The 22900-nt window shown below is 37.3% G+C and overlaps 1 protein-coding gene across 1 annotated transcript in view; it reads left to right on the top strand.

Annotated features, from left to right (window-relative positions):
- Nucleotides 1–22900, top strand: part of side-VII (sidestep VII) — a 1496071-nt gene that overhangs the window by 1413166 nt on the left and 60005 nt on the right. Inside the window, exons 12-13 of the mRNA XM_071598053.1 lie at nt 516–887; nt 20558–20721. Coding sequence (XP_071454154.1) covers nt 516–887; nt 20558–20721 — 536 coding nt within the window. The remainder of the gene's footprint in view (nt 1–515; nt 888–20557; nt 20722–22900) is intronic.

Below are 22900 nucleotides of genomic sequence, written 5' to 3'. Positions count from 1 at the left end.
TCCTTTTTCATGTCCTTAGAGTTTACTCATGTAAATCCTTCGAAAGTTAGTTTCAATATAATTCATCTACTTCTAAAACAGTCGAGATTTCAAATATTTTATCTTAAATTAAAAATCCTTTAAAAGGACTTTGATGCAAGATAATAGCTTTGAGGAAGGAAGCTTATCTTCATATCACCTTACAACGAATCCAGAGTATTAGTTGCAGTCATGATGATCTACGAGCGCATGTAATCATTATTTTCAAAAGATAGATATCGAACGGAAATCGACCATCGTTGCCCCGTAAAGCATCGATCTTCACCTTGTATCAAAAGCCATGACGTGTGAAACTTGACAACAATGAATGCTTCTTCACTCAAAGTGCCTCGGACGAAAATTTCCGTAGTGGATGGTCCAGGCGAGGGACTCTAAAGGTTAATTGGCCTCGGCATTGTCGGGCATCTCGGATAACTGCCGCGCGTGGACCACGTCATTCTCTCACCGCCTCTCCCCCATTTCCTCCCTTCCGGCAGAGCGCCCCCGGCCCGGATTCCGCTTCACGCCCATGATGAGCGTGCTGGTCGGAGTCGTCTCGGCCCTCTTCATCGTGGCCGTGGTAGTGAGCGTGGTGCTGCGCTTCCAGTGTAGCGGCCGGGGAAGGGAAGGAGGCTCCGGAGACGGGGGCGACGAGGAAGGCGGGGAAGCGGAGGACAAGAGGTCCCGACGAGGCATTGGGGGCGGCCGGAGGCGGAAGAAAGGCTCCGGGGGTGGAGGGACAGGGGACAAGGTGACGACGGGGGCCACCACCACACCCCTCGGCAAGGCGGACGGCGGGTGCGGCGTCGGCGACGGCGCCAACACGGATAGCGACGAGAAGAACCCTGACATCATACCTCAGGCGAACGGTGAGTCTTCCTCCCTCTCAACGATGAATTTTCGCTCAGGGTCTTTCCACGCATTTTTTGGAGAAGTAGTATATGAAAAAGTTGGTGTGACAAATTATCACATATGGGAAAGGGTTTCATAATGTATGAGGTTACGCCTAAGGAATCTGAATTTTGTTCCAGCAGTAAACTTTTGAAATATATAGGACGAAAGGCTGATTTTTTTCGCATTATGTACTAGGAAAGATTTTAGAAATTTAACTCAATTATGACTTGAGGTTCAAACGTTTCAAAGTAAGTATAAAGTAGTATATGGACAGATCTTAGGATGAATGTGCAACCTCTTTGCATCAGAATCGATTTCAGGACTCCATCCTGGAATATTAAGAATGTCTTACATACTGTCTAAACACTCCTTGCCCAATTCTCCCATCATATTAAGTATCTATTTAGTCAAGTTTATATTTTTGAGATGACAATGTGTTTAATGGTGGTGTATACTTCATTTTCTTTTGTTGAATGCCAGCATACAAATAAATAATACTGATGAACTCACATTAATGTCATACTAACCATGCAGAACTTAACCATTTTTGATTATTCTGGAGATTAAGTATTTACGGTGCATTTTATGTGATAACACTATTACTTTTTGACTGCGATATTGTGTGCATAAGCACCATAATGGGCTGTTAATTATGACTAATATTTCTGGATATATGATCATTTTTCACCACAACTAAAACCATGATGTTTCTACCAGGAGGGTAACCAGGATGAAGGTCAAGGCAATGGTTAATGCTCGGTAGACATCAGATTGGTCTCTGGAAAAAGAAATAAATAGCAAGAGACATTAAAAAAATAAATCCATTTGATGAATTGAAATACGTTGAAATGGAATTTTCTTTTCAAATGAGCTATAAAACCATTGCATAATCATATGAATACACATCTTTTTTTGAGGTGTGCTGCCCAAAAATTCTCTCCAATCTCAAGTAATCCCTGTCCAAATTCTTTTTTCAGCAATACCAATGTCCTGAAGTTTCTTGTAGTTTATTCAAATTAGATTATTATTTTTTGCAACACTCAACACTTGGAAAATTTTACCGTTAAATTTTCAATTTAAAGAAGTATATGAGCTAATTGAATGATTTTTAGCAGACATTGGAATAGATTGGCCCTGCTGGAAAAATGTCCTATTTTGAATTCTCATCTTATTTCATTTTTAATAGGGACTGGTAGGAACCAATTTTCAGGCCTGAATCCCTCAAATTTGGGGACAGTGCAGTGTGAGAGAAAGGATCTCTAAAAATCCATCCATGATTAATGAAAAACTAGTTTTTTTAGCAAAAGGATTATAACATTTTTCATTTAACTGAAATCATGCCAAAAATTATGAGCACCTATTAAACTTAATACTTCCCTATATTAAGTGCCTTATGTCCTGGCTCTCTGTGAATGGTCACTATTCTCTACAAAAGGATACTTTGAGGGTTTGGTACTCTATGCTTTGTTCACCAATGAGATTCACAATGAAAAATATCATGGGCAGAAGAGGGTCTCGCTAACTGGAGAGCATATTAAAATCCATGAGTCACATTTTGTTGCAGTATTACCATGCTTTCCCTCTGCATAATCAAAGCTATTGTAGCAAGTTTCACGTTGAAGGATTATCCGAAGGAGACTGAAAACTTTCAAAAGATTTTAGGTGCATGAATAATAGATACCTTAAAATCAAATAACAATATCTGGAAGCAATGCTTTGGGTTATGCATTGATTAAAGCTGTAAATTTCCCTGCAAGACTCACTGTAACATAACAATGAAAATTGTGTAAAATATGAACAATGTTGAACTGGCAGTAAACATGTCAGTAAAAAATTAGATTTTAATTAAGGTAGCTCTCTATAATCTAATTAATGAAATACCTTTTGATTATAATTTTCATAATTAACTACAGGTACTCTGTCCTCCCATCAAATGAGAATCCCATTCCATTATCTAAACCAGATAAGGCAACCTGTTGATTATTGACTTCCGATTATTTGTTTAAACGTTTTGGTCAGTATTTTTATTCTGTCACCTATTAGCAATATACTCACTTAACTCATAGTTATATAGACAAAAGATCGCTGGAACAGTTCTAGATTGATTTTAATTTATTCTGCATTTCTCATTAAAAAGTAATTTGCAATAACAGAAATAGTTTGCATTTTATGTCAACCAATAATTAGTTTCTGCTCCAACTTAGACAAGTGTCGCAATGCAAGCCAACTGGTTTACAGTCATTAACTAATATCCTATTTACCCACCCACCTATGGACCCACCATGTGTAAATAAAAAGAAGCAGATATCTCCAAAGCACCCATTGCAACTATGCTCTTAACCTTTTAATTGTCATGAGCCCAGTTATTAGTAAATATATACGTTACTAGCTGACATATGTATTGGGAATATTATAATGAATAAATATAGTGGTCATATTTAGATAATAATAATGTTTACTCAAGTACAATTTCTATGAAAACTCTAGCTCATACAGTGGAACCAACTGCTAAATTATTCATTGATAAATATTCATTGATAATGATGTTTGATAATATATTTTAATTTATCTTTTACTGGATATAAAATGATTTTGTTAAATGTAATATTTTTCCAAGTAATCTAATATCCATCGATATTTCCAGATTCCTTTAAAAAAATCATATTTTTAATTCCAATGATGGATTAATCTTTCACAATATTTCCATGTTTTTTTGCCATACTATGATTTGGTTTGAATATTTTCATACCAATGGTATTTCTTTTCAAATATCATTTAAATTTCCTAATATTTCTTTTCTTCTAATAACCCTCATCCCCATGAATCTCCCCTTTTCATTCTTCTTAAGCATCACTTTTTTGATCAATGGCTTCATTTGTTCAGTTCATTTCACCTTTCCATTTATCTCGAACACTTTTTTTATTAATTATTTAAGTGTAAAGTGCACTTTTAGGGAATATTTTTTTTCCAATTTCAACATTCCCCTCTAGGACCTACTGATCTTAATCTTAAATTTCCCTTCACTCAGGAGTAAATTCCAATCCCACACCAATGTTAAGTATTTATATGCATAAACCTACCTAAGCATTTCTATATTTTATTAGCATTCATATCAAGAGCCCAACTCGAATTTTACTTTTCTATTTTTTGTGCTGTATATTGAGAGAAACATTGAAGTTTGTATTTCCACCTGAAAAAGTTATATTTTCGTTCTTTCATTTTTACAAGTATTTTATGTATGCTATGAAAGATAATAATAAGGGACTCATGCATGTCAAAAGGTTTTATAGACTTATATATCTGTATATCTGTTATTAAAAAACAATTATTACGTATCAATATGAATGTCAAATCTTGTGCAGTATATATTATAATTGTTTTAATTTATGAAACTTATAAAAAAATCCATAAATACCATAATTAACCCAAAGGTCGGTTTGTTACGTGATGGTAGAGTTCATCCAGTACTAAGCTCTATTTGGCGTGTGAAGTTGACGCATCAGGATAGGGGGGCCAGTTCCTTTTCCTATAATATAAATCAATTAATATTTTGTTCTATTCTAACCCAATATTTCTCTATATTCATTGTAATAATTTATTCTGTTCTTGTGATTTACTACACAGAAAACTATATTTAATTCCTATAGCAACTACAGGGCATTCAATAAATACATATGGTTGTCTCAACAAATCCAGTTCTTCAAAATTTTTGTTACTTTGGTACCTCCTTGGTTCATGGCGTAACTTTGCTATGATGCCACCTCTAGATTTATCAGTATTTTATCATAGTTAATATACTTAATTTTAAAAAATGGTATATTTCGTCTTCTTAAAAAATTATAAAGTAATCTCAATGGCTGTGTTAACACAGGCCCAGAAATGCTTTTTTATTTTAATAATGATATCCAATGCTAAGTTAACATAACGTAAAAATATGTGATAGTGATCCCAGAATTAAGATGTCTATATTTTTAGAAATAGAAGTTAACGTTTTTCTTCAATTATCAATCCATTATTTTAAAGCTTGTACATTCTTCATATATTCTATGCTATTTCAATCGATGAATATCTGTAGGTACTGGAGCAATTATATTGTATGTCCATGTCATACCGGCTGGTCTCCATGCCTTTGAGGAAGCATTTACGTCATCTTTCACCTCCTCATCGCCGCTGAAGTGCCTTCCGGCGGAATGTTCTTTCAACTTAGGAAACGATTGGTAGTCACTGGGTGCCAAGACTGTACTATACGATGGGTGGGTGATGATGTCCCATCCAAACTCTTGCAGGAGAGCGACGGTTGATATGTAAACGAGCATTGCTGTGGAGAAGGCTTGCGCCTGTGCTCAACATTCCTTTTCTCCGTTTCTGAATCACCCGTCTGAGTTGTTTAAGTGCCTCAAAATACCTGTCAGAGTTAATTGTGACTCAAGGAGATATGAAATTGACCAACATTACGCCGTTTCGATTCCAAAATAGAGTTGCCATAATTTTGCCGAGAGACTGTTTGTTTTAATTTTCGAAGCTTGGGGAAAGAGGGATGCCACCATTCACGTGGTTGCTCTTTGATCTCAGCTGTGAAATGGAACACCCATGTTCTTTGACCCGTGGCAAGCACGACGACGAAGTTAAAGATAAGATCCTACACTTCCTCGATGACATCATAGCAATCTGGTATGGCATGGATATACAAAAACTCTCCCAAAGTCCGCAAAAATCGATAGACCGAAATGGCAATTATTTGTAAAACGAGAATTATGTTTTCGCTTTAAAGTTATGTAACAACTATTGAAAAAAACATTTATCACTGTAAATAAAAAAATTGGAGACGACTACTTTGGGGTTGCCCTCTGATGCCAAATGTAGAATATTTGAGGAAGTTGGTCTTCATGGGAATCACCCTAGTATATTTTCTAGGTTTTCCAAGAATATTTATGCGAAAAACGAAGTAAATCTCGCTTATGCTAACTATAATTCGCTATTTTTAAGCATATTTTGCGTTACTTTTCGCAACGACTCATTATCTCGTGCGTCACCATCTACGATACCATAATGAATTACATGATAATATGCTGTATTGATAAACTGTATTGATATTGTATATTATATTACTAAAACCCCAGTCACGCTAACGGTTTCAGTCGTACTAACTCATAGTTCCACTGAAACCTAATATTCTTCAGAAAATGAACAATTTTATAGCTTCAGTTATCCTTAATAGAATTGAGATTGTTTTAGAAATATGTTTTGAAATTCGGCACAAGAGGTTATCCCCTTCCTTTCTTTAGAAATTCCACTAAGCAAGTTATGTGAAGCATTAGATATCCAATTTTGGGGGAGGGCATAAAAAAGGATATCGGCACTGACGTCCAGTTCGTTTTCACGACGCGGTCCAACATATGGGGGTGTTTTACAGCCATACTTCTCCAAAGGACGGTCTTATCCCACAAAACCTGTAGCAGGAAATATCGGCCCCTGCTCTTCCAGATCCCCAGATCCCTCAAAAGTTTCGATTCTCCACGGCAGGGCGTACCCGCCATTACGTGAGCATGAAGATCAATAATGAAAAAGTTGTTCGGAACTTTTTTCCTCGGTAAAATCTCCTCTGCCATCTTGTAGATCCATAGTCCGTGGCGGTCCTCCGCCGCTTATCCTTCGGCTGCTACGTTCCTTCCACAAAAGCGTGGATCTTCCTTAAAAAAATGCGCCTACGTGGCCTCTTCCATCGGAGGATTTATTCTTTTGACTCTCTGCTCCTGGGGCAGAAGTTATACATCTTGGTTGGCGGCAAAGATTTAGGCATCTTCATTCCAAACTTTCGTGGGGAAATCGGTTGCCGATTCTCCGTCAAAGTTTTGCTCAATTACCATTGTTCTATAGATTACGAATTTTCTGGTTACACATCTAAATTTATTGTTATTACTCCGATGTTTTTCCAATCGGAATTAATTTGTATGGAATGTAATTTCTAAAATTCCCAGCGTATCTGGCCGCCTGTCGTCTTTTAAAGATTGAATTTAAGTGTTAAGTAATAAAATAGATATTTGGGTATGACTAAAAGACCATGGCAGACTATTAAGTTTCATTAAACATAGGTACGCAAAATATGCTCCAAAAAATTCACTCCCATGGTTCAGGGTGCCAACCTGCCGGTTTTCCAGTAGCCTAAAAATTAAGATCGACATAAATGCACATTATAAAAAAGCAGTGTTTGTTTATGATTCATAAAATTTTTAATTATTGCCCAGTTATTAAGTTTTATTTCATTTTTTCACAGAAATGTCAAACGAAGGACAAGTAAAACATGCCATATGAATTTTTTTTTAAAGTGGCAATGAATCGGCAATATTTACTCTGGCGTTTAATGACGTGGGTTTGTGGACTAACCGTGTATTTTCTTTGGCATAGGAACACGTATATCCAAATTGTCCATATGCGTTCATTTTAATGAATATGTACGATTTGCAAGTCGGCATCGAATATTTTTCTTTAAAAACATACCCTCTCTGACACACAACCTTCATAATCTTTGTGCATTTTTACAATATTATCTCTTTTGAGCCATTAATATTCATTTTGTGAGCCGGGATACATCTTCAGCGTTCTCATCTCTTAAAGTTAAAAAGTCGTTAGTTGAACATTAACTCCAGCGTTATTCACGAACGCTCAAAACTAACCTATTTCCTAGTGTGTATAATACCTTTACATTCCTGGAAGAATGCATGCGGACCGCGAGCCACGATTCGAACATCCATTGGAAATGAAGCAGTCGTCCATAAGCATCAGATGCGGGTAGCTTGATGTTAGAGAGCCTGATTCCCACGGTACGCCTCGTTGAATATTTCCTCTTTAATGCTCTCGAAAGGGAGTTCATTCTTGTTCCAGGGATTTTCCGCTATTTTAACAAATTTGATTCCCGGACATTGAATGATTTCGATTTCCTAATTTCTCTTGAGCAGGCCTCGAGGAAACAATTTGAATCTAATAAGCGTTTTATCATGCAAAATGTCGCCACCTTATACTTAGTTTTCGCCTCAATGACTTGGAGTTTGGGATAGTCGAATGCACACATAAATAATCGATTATGGAAATTTTAAAAGGAAAAGTGACATTACTGACATGCATATCTGTATGCTCCTCTGAAAGCCACCACAATTTTTATCTTGCGGGAAGGAAACCGGCTTGCGAAGCAGCTAAACTGTTGAATGCAAATAATGCTATTTGTTTTCGTCATGGCAGGAGAAAAAAGATTACTTCGCAAGTATTAATTATTTAAGCTCCAAATATATACAGTTTTACTTCTCCCTTCATTTGTCATTTCACGCGAGTTTTGCTGGAGGATTAGTGACTGAGTTTGGATTGCCAAACATAGTCTCCTAATTTCAATATTTGGTTTCATATTCCAGCATACCACTCATTTAGTGAAAGATTGTTACTAAAATCTCGATTTCGGAGGTAATGTTGTGCATCAATGTTGAATTTTAGGTAAAATCTTGTTGATCAAGCAATTGGTATGGTACTATGTCCTAATTTTCAAGAGATAAAATGCTTGCGTTGCTTCATTGAATGGGTTTTTGTTGGCGTGTTGACACACCACCACGTGACTTTCATAATTATTTCCTTTGATTTCAATTGAATTTGTGAATGGAAACTTCATATAGCGCCCGCCAATTTCTCGAGGTCATTTAAATGCGACACTGTAAATCAAAGACATATCTTCCACTATTTACACTAACCCTAAACTAGTGAGTCAATGCATTTCCAAGGAATTGCATTCAAAAATGGCCTTAAAGGAAAATAATTGAAAAAAATCCACATCTAATCCCAATAGGCTACCGTCTGACTTGGAGGCAATATTCATTCTCGACATTTTCCAAAACTACGTGTACATTAATAAAACAACCTTTTTTTAGCCTCGGTATATTTTTAGCATGAAAGTTATGTTTTTACTCAATTAACTGTTATTATTTAAAGATTATTAATGTAATATATTAGTCTAATGTTAAATAGTTTACCTTTAAGAGAGAAAAATACAGATTATGGTTTAAAATGAAATAATTGAAAAAACTTAGGAACAGTGATACTGCTCAAACCTTTGCACTATTGGTATTTTTCTGGCAAATAAAATCAATAAAGAAAGGATGGAAATGATACTTGTGATTTTCCTTTGCCTAGGCATGATATTGATGATATGTAGGTTCTAAGTGTCCATTCGGTTCCTTACTTTGAAAATAATTTTAACTATAGCATAGTTAAATACTCACGAGTTTTATCATTATATAATTTTGAGGAATTTGAAGTAATCCAGAGAAATTTATTTTTGTAATATTTCCCTTGCTTGGTCTGGTGGTATTTATTATCATTGGGGCTTCGAAATGTGAGTTCAGAGCTTCACCGCCGGAGCCATTGTTGAAAATTTAACTTCGAATTGTATTTACTTTCACTCTTTCTCACTTTCCCACAATTCTCTCCCACCCTTACCATACACCCTCCCCCCACACTCTCATCCTCCGAGCCCAATTTCCCATCCGCAGTTCAAATTCCGCGACCTCCGAGATGAAATTTCTATTCCGTGCCATATTTCCGCTCCGCATTTGCCGAGGGAGGAGTTTGGGGGGAGAGATAGGGCGTGGCGTATTTGGGTGTGTGTGTGCGTGGAGTAGCTATTGAAATCATTCCTCGGTCGGTTCCGCTGCCTAGAGGCCGGGCGATTGAGATAGAGTTTTTAAAGCTTTGCCCATAGGGTGGGTGGCGTGTAGGGATGGAGGGGGCAATGGAAACGAGGAGGCCGGAGCATTGGAACCCAGGCGAGTGGCTAATTCAAATACGGGATCCATCCCCGGCGGATCGGCGGATGGAAATTAGTCCGGCGCACACTCTTCGTCTTCAGCATCGCGGCTGGAATGAAATGGTAGCGTTCGGCAGGTGTTTACCGTTTTATCGAGAGTGTTTGTGGATGAAAGGAGTGGCTGCAGGGTGTCGGAGGCGTGTTAGGGCGGGGGCTCGAGGCAACGCTCTCACTCCACATTTCTCCAAATATTGTTTTCTACCGTACCAGGGGAGACAAAAGCTACAGAGTCCTACCATCCCCCATATCCCAATAGCAAGGTGTCCGCAGGGAATGTTATCTCCTCCGCAGCGCATGAGTTCAGCGTAGCCACGTCCCACCGCTCATGAACATGTTTGTTATAGTGTTTTGCGTGGATGAGGTCACTCTACGCCGAAACTTCCATTCCTCTTGTGCCAACTCATGGACACGTTAACAGCCTTGGGCCGGCGGCGTATTTTAATGGGCGGTGAACTTGAGCGGACATTTTGTTCACTGCAGCGCGAAACAGGGAATTAGCTTCGAGAGAGATGAATGAGTCCATAGATATATTTATCGGAAAAATTATGAATTTTATGCCTAGCTGAGCGAGAGAATGAGGCCACAATAAGTTTTATGATAGCATATTAATTCCAAAATCATCTAAGTATCAGGTCTTTGGGAAGAGTTTAAATTGTATTACATTCCAATTTCCCAAGCTTACAACACCTTGATTTATTTCAAAGACTCAGAACCCCACGAGCAGAATTATCTAGAATTTTCCACAACAAAAAAGTGCCTAGGTCCACAACAAAAAAGTCCACATCGATTTTAAGTACTGAAATATATTTTAACAAATCATCTTCAGGAATGTTAAGTAATTTCTTGCGTCAAAACTTTAAAGTCAGAAAACTAAAATAAATACATAATAATACGGAAACAAAACATATATATATATGTGTATACATATATATTATATATATATATATATATATATATATATATATATATATATATATGTTCGAGGACAAGAAACCGTCAAGACAGTATTTCAATTGCAGAAAAAGTCATAGATCAACAGCAAAAATCTTCTGGCTGAATAGCCGCTGAACGTGAAATACTAACATTCTGGAATGGGAACTGCTATCAGCTAATACTTGTAAAAACTGTCATTCCTGGCCAACAGTATGAAGCAAAACATATGAATGCATCAAAAATATTTATTTAACTTTTTCTTGAAGGGTATTACGAGAAAAGAGCTTAAAATTTCTTTGAAGGAATAGATCACCTATGCATCCAACATGTAGGCCGGAGAGAAAGCGTTCCGAAGTTCTTTATTGATTATAATGCTGAACAAATAGGAGGCTCGTTTTTCATGTTTGCATTGAGATTATGATTTATGAAGGTTGGAAGTAGAAAAACACATCGCAGCGTCAAAATTCTCTCTCAATCAAAGGTTCTACCTATTAAATGTTGCTAAACCTGGGGAATATGTGATACCTATCTCATGAAATTTCTTTTGTTTGCCCGGCATTATTTCCTTTCTCCGTTTTTAGTACCTTATACCTGACCTCATGTAGAGTACAGTTTTTTATTCATTTCTCTATGCCGCTCGATTAGCATTCTCCCATCACGGTCTTCCACATCCTCTCACCCCTCAACTTGTTCTCCAGTTGCTCCCTCTGTTTTGTATTGAGTTTCACCGAGCAGCGTCCTCTCTTTCCCCTCTATGAATACAACTTTTCCATTATTCTTCCTCCTGCCCAGCTTACCTTTTTCTCCATATCCGGCTTTCAAGACACTCTTGCCTAAAATGCCAGGTTTCGGATCAATTTGTAGCTACACTCCAGTGTAAGCCGATTTCCGTAGTTCTGGGTATCAGTCATTAATTTACAATTATAGCAATTATGAGGTGTTGGAAAACCAGATAACGTGGTTCTATCCGAAACTACAAAAATTTATTTTTATAACTTCACGAGAAAAGATTTAATATAATATCAGAACTTTATTCATTTTTATGAAAGTCATATAAATTTCGTTATTCTATGAAATTGTTAATTTTTATGAAATTCTTCTCATGAAATTTTCAGTAAATCTCGAAAAATGTGCATTCACAAACTTGATCAAGATAGCATAGCAGTAATCCCTAAAAGAATCGAAAATATTAGATCAATGGAGTCCAAATGAAAAATGAAAACTCACAATGCAATAATTATGTTGCATTTACAAACCTTGTCCTTATCGTAAAGCTCTACATTTTGTGTCATTCATGCTCACCACGGCGGGTACTTGTAATAACGAACCCGCGGGGAATCTTGAGCGCGCGAATGCATCGAGTGACGCCTGACGCGGAAGAAATTAGGTGGAAGGCACATTGGACGAAGAGAGCCAACTTCTGCTTTCGCCACCCGCTTACAGCTATCCCTCAGCAAACGCAGACATCAAATACACCGCAGCGCGATAATTGATGCCGTCCTGCGGGCTTCCGTCGCGTGACTTGCTCGCGAGTTTGGACGTTGCGTTTGTTTAAGCAAGCGTCGTGGTAAAATAGCCGGGCCACCACCGGACACGGTGTAATGTTCCGGCGCCTCACCTGAGGCCGAGAAGCGTTAAGCCAACCTCATTATAAACTGGTAGCCACCGGAAAAAATAGGGTTAACGCTTTCCGTTTTTCATCTTATTTTTTTAACGCCGAGGCGTAAAACTTTTCCCGGGTCGTTGAGGGGACCCTTGGCCCGCGCCAATTGCAATCCCCCGCCAGTGCTTAACTTCGTTCTCGAAATCAATGGAAGGTGGAAAAAGAGAAAAAAAGAAAATGAGTAAAAGATTTCAGTAAAGAATTATCGTCTTTAGGAGTCTGTCAGAACGGTCGTGAGGGAGAGGAAATCCGAGAGACGGAATGGAGGGTAAAGGAGAATCAGAAATTGGGGTGTTGGAATAACCAGGAATTTTGGGGCGGCACGAATGAGCATAGAAGAATGAGATGGGGAAAAAGTGGAAAAAGGAAGGGGATAAGGCGCCGGGGAAGAACCTTCGTACATCACTCTGATAAAGCGAGCAATCTATATATATATATCTCGCTCTTCGAATTGCGTCTCTCTCCCAGCCCCCGTCTCCTCTCTCCCCCTTCCCTTCCCATTTCCCACGCACCCCCCATCCCTTTGCCCTCCCATTACCATCCCTCACGCCCAAGCCTTCGTCCTAGTCTCACACGTCGTTATCCTAAATTTCCGACTTCACTCTTCATCATTCTCTTTCACGCAATCACCCGGATTCCCCGACACCAGCCTCCCCTCTCGATGGCCCCGTCCACTGCTCTCCACCCACCGGAATTGCAAGCAGTAAGTAAATCAACGGACAGCTCGTTTAAGACAACGAGTTTAAGTTTTCTTTTTCAGTTTATTTTCATAAAGTGCTCCCGGGTATTACGTGGTCGCACAGATAGATACATGATTTTTGCAGGTATGAGAAATATGGAGAACTTGCAGAAATGAGGAAATATGAATTTCTTACCTCTCAGAAACTAAAATGTTCTTGGAAATTCATCAATTTATTTTTGAAACTATCAGATACGTTTCAAGAATAATTCTCAAAGATAATTATTGATTAGTTACTCGAACATCCCAAGTTCTAATAGATTGCCAAAACGGCTATATTTGATCGTGCCAATTAGATATCATTGCATAGAAAATGTACCAAACTAAATGATTGGTACCACTTTGGTGTTGGCAAGGGAGTTTAACTTATTTCTAACCCGCGATAGAGAGGGGGATGAAGAGAAAATTTTGGTTGAAGATAGAGTTAATGATAATGCTTAAAAAACCAGTTAAGAAGTCCATGGAATCGGATACCTGCAACGTCACATTCTGTACCAAAGTCAATCTATTTCTTATGCCTTTACTTAACAGTCACCGTCATTATATCCGTCCTCTATAAACCTTTATGTTACTAATGCATTTATTCTCATAATGTCTATTCTGAAAATTCCATTTTCTGGCGAAATTTGCGAGCAGCTGTTCCACCAGTTCCAATTTATGGAACCTTTATCTTCACATTCCTACTTGTTGAGAACCACATTAATTTCGTTTCCTTATGATTTATCGTCTTCCCACGCATTTCAAGTTGATCTCATAATGAGCTCAACAGGCGTATAATTTTTTCGGTGAATGTCTTCCTTAATCCAATCGTCATCCGCAAACCTAACTGATTAAATCAGTTGTCATCCTAATTTTATTTCTTTCCTCATCCTATTCCTATTTTATGTCCTCGGTCTATGAATTGAATGAAAATTAAATAAAAAAGAGGCAAAAATTTACAAACAATCTTATCGTACATTCCTGTTCTTCCCACCATGATTCTCAATTTTATACCCTAGGTTTATTTGTGCAAAAGTTTTGAATGAGACACCGCTCACTCTAACTCTCCCAAACAATGCAGACTTTCTTAAGTTTCCCCAGTGTATAAAACTCGTTATCCAGTGAAGTCGCATTGCACATCTTGAATGGTAGAGAAAGGTCACATCCTTGATGTCCACAATTGCATTCTTCTGCTTCTTCATTTCTGTTCATTGCTTTATTCATATTACAATTTGAAGTTACACACTTAGTACAAAGCAAAATTAATATCTTCCGTCTCAGTCTAAGTAACCCTGTTGGCCATGAAGAGACCGACAGGGCGTATCACAATAAATATAAAATTAACTGGAGAATGCTCTTTTGCATTTCTGAGTTTAAATTTTATCATTCATTTTCTGATTCAATGAAGGGGCTTGACTGCAATAGGTAACTTTTTTCAGGGTCAGCTTTACATTCTGTTATAATTTGCATAAAGTTTTGGAATAATTTTGGAACTTTAAAGAACCCTATTTTATAAAAACACTCTTTATTTTAGCAGACACAAGTACCAAAATCATTTTTCGTCTCCCTCGGAGATTTTGGATCTAAGCGGTGTGCACTTTAAAAACTCGGTTTAAATACAAGTCTCTTATAAAAAAGTTTGTAATCGTATTTTTTCTACTTTTATCGGTCTTCAAACGTATTTCTTCTGAAAATTCTTTCCTCATTTTCCCCCCAACACTCCAGTTGCTTCCGTTTTTTCCAGTACATGCGTAACTCGACTAATTCGTAGACCTCTTTCCCGCTCTTGGGCATGTTTAGGGTTTTCTTTTTTAACCGCAGTTGTAACGGTGACCACTTCAGCAAAAAAGTCCATGTGAATTTTTTCCCTCATGTAATACTTTTCTCCTTCTTGTACGAATCGCCTTCCACTTTCGGTTGTTTTTTTATCATTAATTTTTTCTTTTCGTTGTTTCCTTGTTGTTTAGCATCCAAAACTATTCGCAAAATTTTTCCTTTTTACCAAGTTTAAAATGTAATATTCAGTTACTCTTGACGTCATATCTTTTATTCTCATATTTCCCCTTGATAGAAGCTCGTACGTTGAACCAGTAAGTTGATTACATCATCATATCATATGCGTTTCTGTCATTTCATTCTTTAGATTCCGTATGAATGTGAAAACTTCTTTTATTTAATATTTTCAAGAATTTATCCAACGGTGAATTTTTATTTCTCATGGCTCATGCTGGGCACATTCTTCCTTCATTTCGCCCTCATTTCATATTTTTTTACCCCACCTGGTTCTACGTTATTTACATTTTTTTGGCCCAGCCATCCTCACAGTTCCGTGATGTTTATACCATTTCTTAATTTACCTTACACCGATTTCCCCGTTGATTTTTTAGGCCGAATATCACGATCATCAGTATTTCATTCCTATAAAGTTAACGTCATTCCTACATTCTTCTCTATTCAGTGTTGATATTCCATATCTCTGATCAATATAGGTCCATGCTCCACGCGGACGTTTTGATGAACCTTTTACTTGTATGCAAACTTAGGATCAAGAAAAATGGGAGCTACCTCTTCTTCATGAACGAGCTTGAGCTATTCTTCGTTTGTTGTCGATCGAATTTCTTCAGTCCCTAGTTAGACTGCTGCCCAGGCAGATGAAGAATTCCACTTGCTCTAGTTTCACTCCTCAGATTGTGATATGTTGAATGGTGCTGGCGAGAGGTTGCATGTCTGATTCCTTTCCTTATTTTGGCTTTTATTTTCCTTTAGTTTTTAATTCGCGGGGTTGTTTCGTGTTGCCATCTCGAATTATACGCAAGATCATTAACAAATAGGACAAAATATCATCAAACACGATTACTAGAAGTTACGACAGTAACGGAAATACAAGTTTTGCGATTTATTTATAGATCAAAAATTGAAGAATATGGTCAAAATATTCTTTTTGGAAAAATTGTGTTAGGATTTACTCGGATGTCAGAAACTCGCCGCTAGTACTACGATGAAATTCTGCGAGTCACTCAGTTTGCTATTATCGAGTGAGGCATACGATATGACGTGGATAGAAGTATTTTATCTGACGCCAAAATAAACATGACTAGGATTTTAAAGCCTCGCGTTTCGTTGGAATAACCGTAATGAACTCTTTATTTGTTCTTCTCATGGAGAGCTCTGCTTAAGGAGCTGATTGCTTTGCTCGGAATAAGCAACTGAGCGTTAATATTTTCTTCTTACAGCTTAAGACTTAGACATTTTCTGTGAGTACTCCTTCCTGGTGAATGTCAATACTATGGCGGAACACTCCAGGGATATTAACATTTCAGCACGCACGCGGCAGCTAGATACCTTTTTCTGAGATTCCTGGTCGCGCGTTTAGGAAGAGCTAGAGATGTGTGTGGGAGGCTATGAAAATACTTATGGCGTGTCTGAAATTTTTGCGAAGGCATAAAAGAATAAAGATAATGATAATGAAGTGACTAAAGAATTCGGCAAGATCCGTCAAGAGGATAGTGCATTCATTGGTACGAACGCATTTTCGTAGTGCTTGAAACGAATGAGCAGATTTTCAAAAAAACACTGGGTAAGCTAGGAGAGGAAGTTAGAATTCGGATTTAAGTAGCTCCTGCCTGCATTTTCTACCATATTTTGGACCATGCTGTACTTTCTTGGGTGTTACTTATTTACCGGTAGCTTGAGTGCGTGCTAGTTGACTCCCAATTCCATTTCACACCTCTCCCCTATTAGCCACTTCAGTGTTCGTATTTCACCCTCCTTCGCCTCGAATCCCTAAGAACTAAAACCTACTCCCCGCCCCGACCAATCCGCGTGCATTTCGCCCCCCCCCCCCGTCTCGCCGCCAGGTGCTCCGTACCCTGTGAAGGTTTCCATCTCCCACCACCCCCTTGAAACTACCCCAGTCTTTCTATTTCCGCTGCACATCCCTTCTGCCTGCGTCTTAATTGCCTGCCTACACGACGGCGTACGCAATGGTGCATGGCAGACGGTGGTGTGAGTGGCTAGTGGGGGAAGTATTAGGGTGTCATAAAAGGGCTTTCTTATGTATTTATTCCCTCGTAACGCTGCTCCTTAAGAAAGCACCTGACCCGTAATATCCAAAGAGCATAGGAATCTGAGTATGTTGAAAAATTGCGATATTTGTCGAGGGAAGTGCAGTCTAATCATTTTCGAAACTCCACCGCGACACGAGAATTCTTAAGGAAATTTATGGGAGCGGTAGATTTTAAATATTAGGTTAATCTCGTGTTGCGACTAATGAGATCAACGAGAACACTTCTGCATACGTTAAGGGGTCGTCAGTATACCATCGACTTATTGACTTTCAACTGAAGGGCGTACGAATTTAGAAGTTTAAAGCACGTGGCTTTTATAGGGGTCTTAATTGGATATTAAGTTTGCAAATATATAAGAGCGCTGTCAAGATGAGACCTGACATAAAACTAGATTTATTTACCCTAACGTAATATTACGATCGATAAGGATATGTTTTTGAAAATTTACGAACTACCCCATTAATTGGTCTTAAATAATTTACACACTTAAAAATTCCATAAAAATTAAATTCCTTAGGTGGAAAAAAAGTCCATGAATCATATAAAAGCTGATCTGTCCTATGCATATCAAAGCAAAGTTGGTTCCGATTTGGATAGCAATCAAATCAAGCATAGAAAGTGATTTCCAGCTCTTAATTTTACCTGTTGATGGACTTAATGAGGTAATCTCAGTAATATAACTTTATAAGTCATTAGTTTAGTGAACTGTGCAAGTTGTTAAAAAATGCTAACCGTTGATTTTCCTTGTTGAAAGGGCTTAATTTAAAATAATATGAATATCGATGCCCATGATTTTTACATTTTATTACCTTAAAGCCGACATAGCTGTCATCACTATCACTGAAGACTTAAATCTTTATAGCTTACTTTTATTTTTTCCAATATAAGATATAAAGATTTTAATCTTCAAGTGTGCACTCAGCACAATTATCCAGAAAAATGACAAGTTAAATACAAAAATTGGAGCTTGTTCTGTAAGCCGCTGTAAATTCATTATAAGCAATTCAGATAATTACTATCCTTGATTTCTGTGTCTCCAATCAAGCTGGAAACTCGTAGATATTTGCATTAACGTGACGAATGATACGTGATGCATTCGAAAATCCAATTTTGCTTTACCAACAATGCATAAATACTTCTTCCAAGAACGCATGTCAAACTTCATTGTAAATATGAAGTAGGTTATAGTCAAATCCGGTATTGGCCCTTAAAATTACGAGTGTCCGAAACGTGTCAATGAATAATATCGGTATCCTTAACTAAATTGTTCTCGTCCGCATGGAGCGAAGCCGTATGTAAATTTAGCCCACCGTTAAAAATCCGTTCTAGCGCATTAAAGGAATTGTGATATCAGGTGTTTCGTGTTCACTGCAATGTGAGTGTATCCACAATTTTATCACAACCTCTTTCATTGTGGCCAATACTGCCATTTTTGTCGATTTGCAAAGGTCGAAAAGGTGAATTAGTGAAACCCTGTTTATTTTCATCAGTCGCGACGCACAAAAAGTGAAAAAAAGCTAATATTAATTGGTTAAACCAAGGAATTTAGCGTAAATGTGGCTCCTGAATTTTGGAATCCAATTCAAAACCCTTAAGGCATTTATATTATATCTATAGCAAAGAATCAATTGTGATCGTCTTGATTTTCATTTCTTCTATACAGTTCAGTCGATTCCGATGTAGTGTTGTTTTAATAAAAAGTGACCTTTTTCAACAAATTATTTCCAAAAATAATACTTAAAATTGCTGGAAATTTTAAATTTTTTCTAGATTCCAGTTTTAAAATGTATTATGAATTCACAACTTTAACAAAATCTCTCGTAAAAGGCACGTTATGGAATTTTTTTTCATTCGTATATGTCCGCATATTCTAACGCCATACGCCTTCGAAAATATTCTCATATCTATTTCCCCTAGAATCGTTTATTATTTGTTTTATGGCTCATCTGCATGTTATATCAGCTCCGTATTTTTATTGGCGAATATATCGTTTCAGGAATATCTTCAAAATCTTTAATGAAAATTTTCCCTGGGAGACCTTTCCTCAGTGGTCTTCATTGAAGTGAAATGTTTGCGAATTAATGTATTTCTTTTCTTTATGTTGGGATAATTTATTATTTTTGGGGTTAACCCTTATTACATTCAATTGCAGGCGAAAATATTACTAGTTATAATTGAGGAAATCGAGTTAAATACGCTAAATTTTATTAAAGAATTTGATTATTTAAAGTCGGCTAGTATCAATGTGATAAATGTTTATGATAGCTATAAATAAAGTCAGGTCATTTTATTGTCAGAATCTGGCAGTTGGAGATATCATATAATCCCTTGTGAATTCTTATATTAGATGTGCTTAATATTTTTAGTGATTGCGCATTCGCGATAGCCATCTTATACGATTGACCTTCTAGCGCGCTTTTCCGCATGGAGATGACGCATCATTTCCGAAATAAGTTTTCTCTTTTTGTCAATGCGGTACACATTATCAATTTTTGCTGCATTCCGCTGACGTCTTCTTTTCTTCTCTCACCCACTCTGTATTTTTCGATCTCATTCTTCTACTCCGTCCCCGTATTTCTTTGTTCCATCCAATCCAGTCTTCTCACATACGGGACGGTTTTTTCTAGTTGTTGCCATCGTTCAATGTTCTCCTGCTATATTTTAACCCTGTTCCTCCACCAGATTTTCACTTCTTGCCCGGAAATCATCTTAAAGCCTCCTATATTACAGTTCTAATTGGTGGGTTTCCATAGCTACGGAATGGTTTCATACGGAAATGGAGAACGAATCACTCAGAGTCGGTGATGACACGCAAGTCCAAAGATGGATGGTGCCCGCGATAAATTTTAAGTTGCGGTTACACCTTGATATATGTATAAAAAATAATTTGACGGTCTGTTGAAAATCCATTTTGAGCAAGGAAGACTCATAAAAGTTTTTACTGCAGTCAAAATTTACGTTTAAATAGGTACAAAATTATAGAAACGAATTTGAACTCAATTCGCTCGGATCTAAAAATAACTCTGTTCTTAATATTTTTGCATGTAGTATTCTAAATGGGAATTTGGAGTGAATCATTTCTGATTTACTATCTAGGCAACTTTCTCTGTATTCATCTTGGTAAATTAGTACACCGTAGCTCCCTTCTATGTTTCAGATTTTCTAAATCACTGAGCTCATGCAATCTGGACATTAAAGTGGCAAAAACCTTATTCCTACAATGTGCTTGCATTTTGTCTGTTTTATTCATTCATATTGAGTGTTTTCCAATAAATATATCACAATATTTTAAAAATAAAATTATAACAAATTCATCAAGATTTTTTCCAACGGATCAAGTAATAATCCACCCCTATTTCTTTCTATGCTTCCCTCAAATTGCCAACCAACTACAGCGGCCTCCTATTTTCTCCCGCCAGAACCGGAAGAGCAGGAGTTTTTGCGGAAGCGTCAGCACATATCAACGATCGAGACGCCTTCTCCAGCTCGGCTCCAGTCTCCGGGCTCTTTCGCTGGATACTGCACCCTAAGAAACGGAATGCCATTACAAGATCTCAACAACATTGGGAGCAAACCCAAGATGGTGAGTGCAGTTAATTGCTTTGAGCAAGAAATGCCTATTCCTTCCACTAGAACAATAAGCCAAACTCTGCTCTTTGTTTTTCCCCTCCTTAGTAGATCCTTTGGCGTGTTTTTTTTCTTTTGGTGTAATTAAACACGCATGGGTAACGTGACTGAATGACGTATCAATATCCATATTCTCAACTTGGTAATTAAACTGAATCTTTCAAATAAAATCAAAACTGTTTTATCTTAGATCGAAGCAGGATAACATGATTCTCGTGAACTAGATGTGAAAGTGTGAGCACTTTACTCCCAACCGCGAAAGCTTTACGAAATATGCTTTTGCGGGTTTAAAGAAAATGCATTTACAGACACCGCAAAGTGCACTTTTTTCACATTAAACCTGGGTGACCCGCAAAAATGTAAGATCCTCAGAGCTCCTCTCCTAAGTATTTCCCGCTTTTATCGTCGGAGATTCATATATAATTCTCCCGCTGGTTGAAAGAATTTATTATTTCGTGTGATATTACTTAGGACCCAAACTCCAGACTCATAACTACCTATGGTAAATAGATCTCTCAAATATGACATAAATTATTCAGGGAGAGTATTTGAGGCAATTTCTCGATGGTTGCAAAATAAATATTTTAATTGTAATAGGCATTCTTTCCGTTTCCTATCCTCCAGGAAATTCCGTTTTCATAAAATCTCCCACGTAATTACTATATGTATGGTAAGCTATTGATTTTTTCCCAATATTTCAAATCTTAGAACTTAAATGGGAGTTTTATGGAATGAAGTTTTAAATTGTGTTGTAGAAGCCAGTTTTATTAATTGATATGGAATATTGGCAGTACGCAAAATCTCAAAACAAAATTATTTTTTTGTAAATTTAAATCGTGAAAGTAGTCCAAAGATTCAATTTAAAAGAGGTACGGATTATAAGAAGAATGAAGACTAAAGTAATCTTTAAAGTGTTTCCGTTGTGATCATTGTATAAGTTTAGAGAATCATTGAATTTATTTATGTTTTTGATGGAGCTTCTATTTATTATTATGACCTTTCTAAATTAATGCACTGGGCGTATAATTAACACGCTCCGTAGTTGTGATGCTCCACCTATAGCGGAAATTTATGTGATACTTTTGTTTTATTATTAATAGTTTAACGGAAATACTTCATGTTAAAATTTAAAATGAATTTTTCTGATTTCTTATCGTCATATTGGAAGTTCAGATTTAGGTAATTACAAATGAACTCATGGAAATAAATACCAGCAGAGCTTTGAGCTATTTAAATTCATTAAAAACGAAGGAACCGTCCAACGCATAGCAGAGACAGCTGTTAAATTTGCTATTAAATGAATATTCTTAAGGCTACTCTGTGGAAAATTTTCTAAATAAAAAAGTTACTGTCGAATGCAGAAATATGAGTCCTTTTTGCTAATGATCATTGCATTGGTATGTTGTTTTATGAATGTTAGTGATAGGAACTCGGAATATTAATTTGCACGGAAATCATTAAAATGAGATACATGGCTAGATAATTAATGGAAAAAATAAACAACTGGTAACGCGAAATAAATTATTATTTATATTTAATGAGTCAAGCGTGACATTCCACTTCAACCTAAACCCAAATTAATAGCTTAAATCAATTTACGATCTCATTCCGATTTGTTTCGAATTGCTATCCCAGTATACGTGAAGGCAACGTTCAATGCGCAAGTTTGCATCACATGAGGCCACAAAATGCATCGTGTACGCCGAGTAACTTGAAACGAGATCTCAGCCGGAGCAAAAGAAAAATTCTTCGAAAAAATTGAAACAAAGACCTGGAGAATATTTACAGCTCCGACTGGTAGATACAGGATTCATGACCGTTACTAATTTCCCCCAGACGGACTGTAAAAGGCGGCCTCGAACGAATTCCTCGGAATAAATCTGCACCTATCCCAATAAAAGGCGACCCAGTTTCCGGATTTAGAAGACTTTTGCATCAGACGCCGTACGGCAAGAGTTGTTACTCGCTATTATTGGCCTCGGTAACTGCTGGCGTGTGATTGGGTGTTGGCTATCGAGTGGACGGTGCCATGAACCCCATAAATATGTATGGGTTTTGTACATGCGAAGAAACAGGCATACATGCACACATGAATCACTTTCATATTTATTGGAAAAGGGACAGTTTTGCGCGGA

The sequence above is a fragment of the Hetaerina americana genome, unplaced genomic scaffold, assembly GCF_022747635.1.
Source record: "Hetaerina americana unplaced genomic scaffold, ioHetAmer1.1.p SCAF_9, whole genome shotgun sequence".
NCBI classification, from domain to species: domain Eukaryota; kingdom Metazoa; phylum Arthropoda; class Insecta; order Odonata; family Calopterygidae; genus Hetaerina; species Hetaerina americana.
Note: the sequence above shows the minus strand (reverse complement) of the source record. Positions and strands in the feature narration are given on the sequence as shown.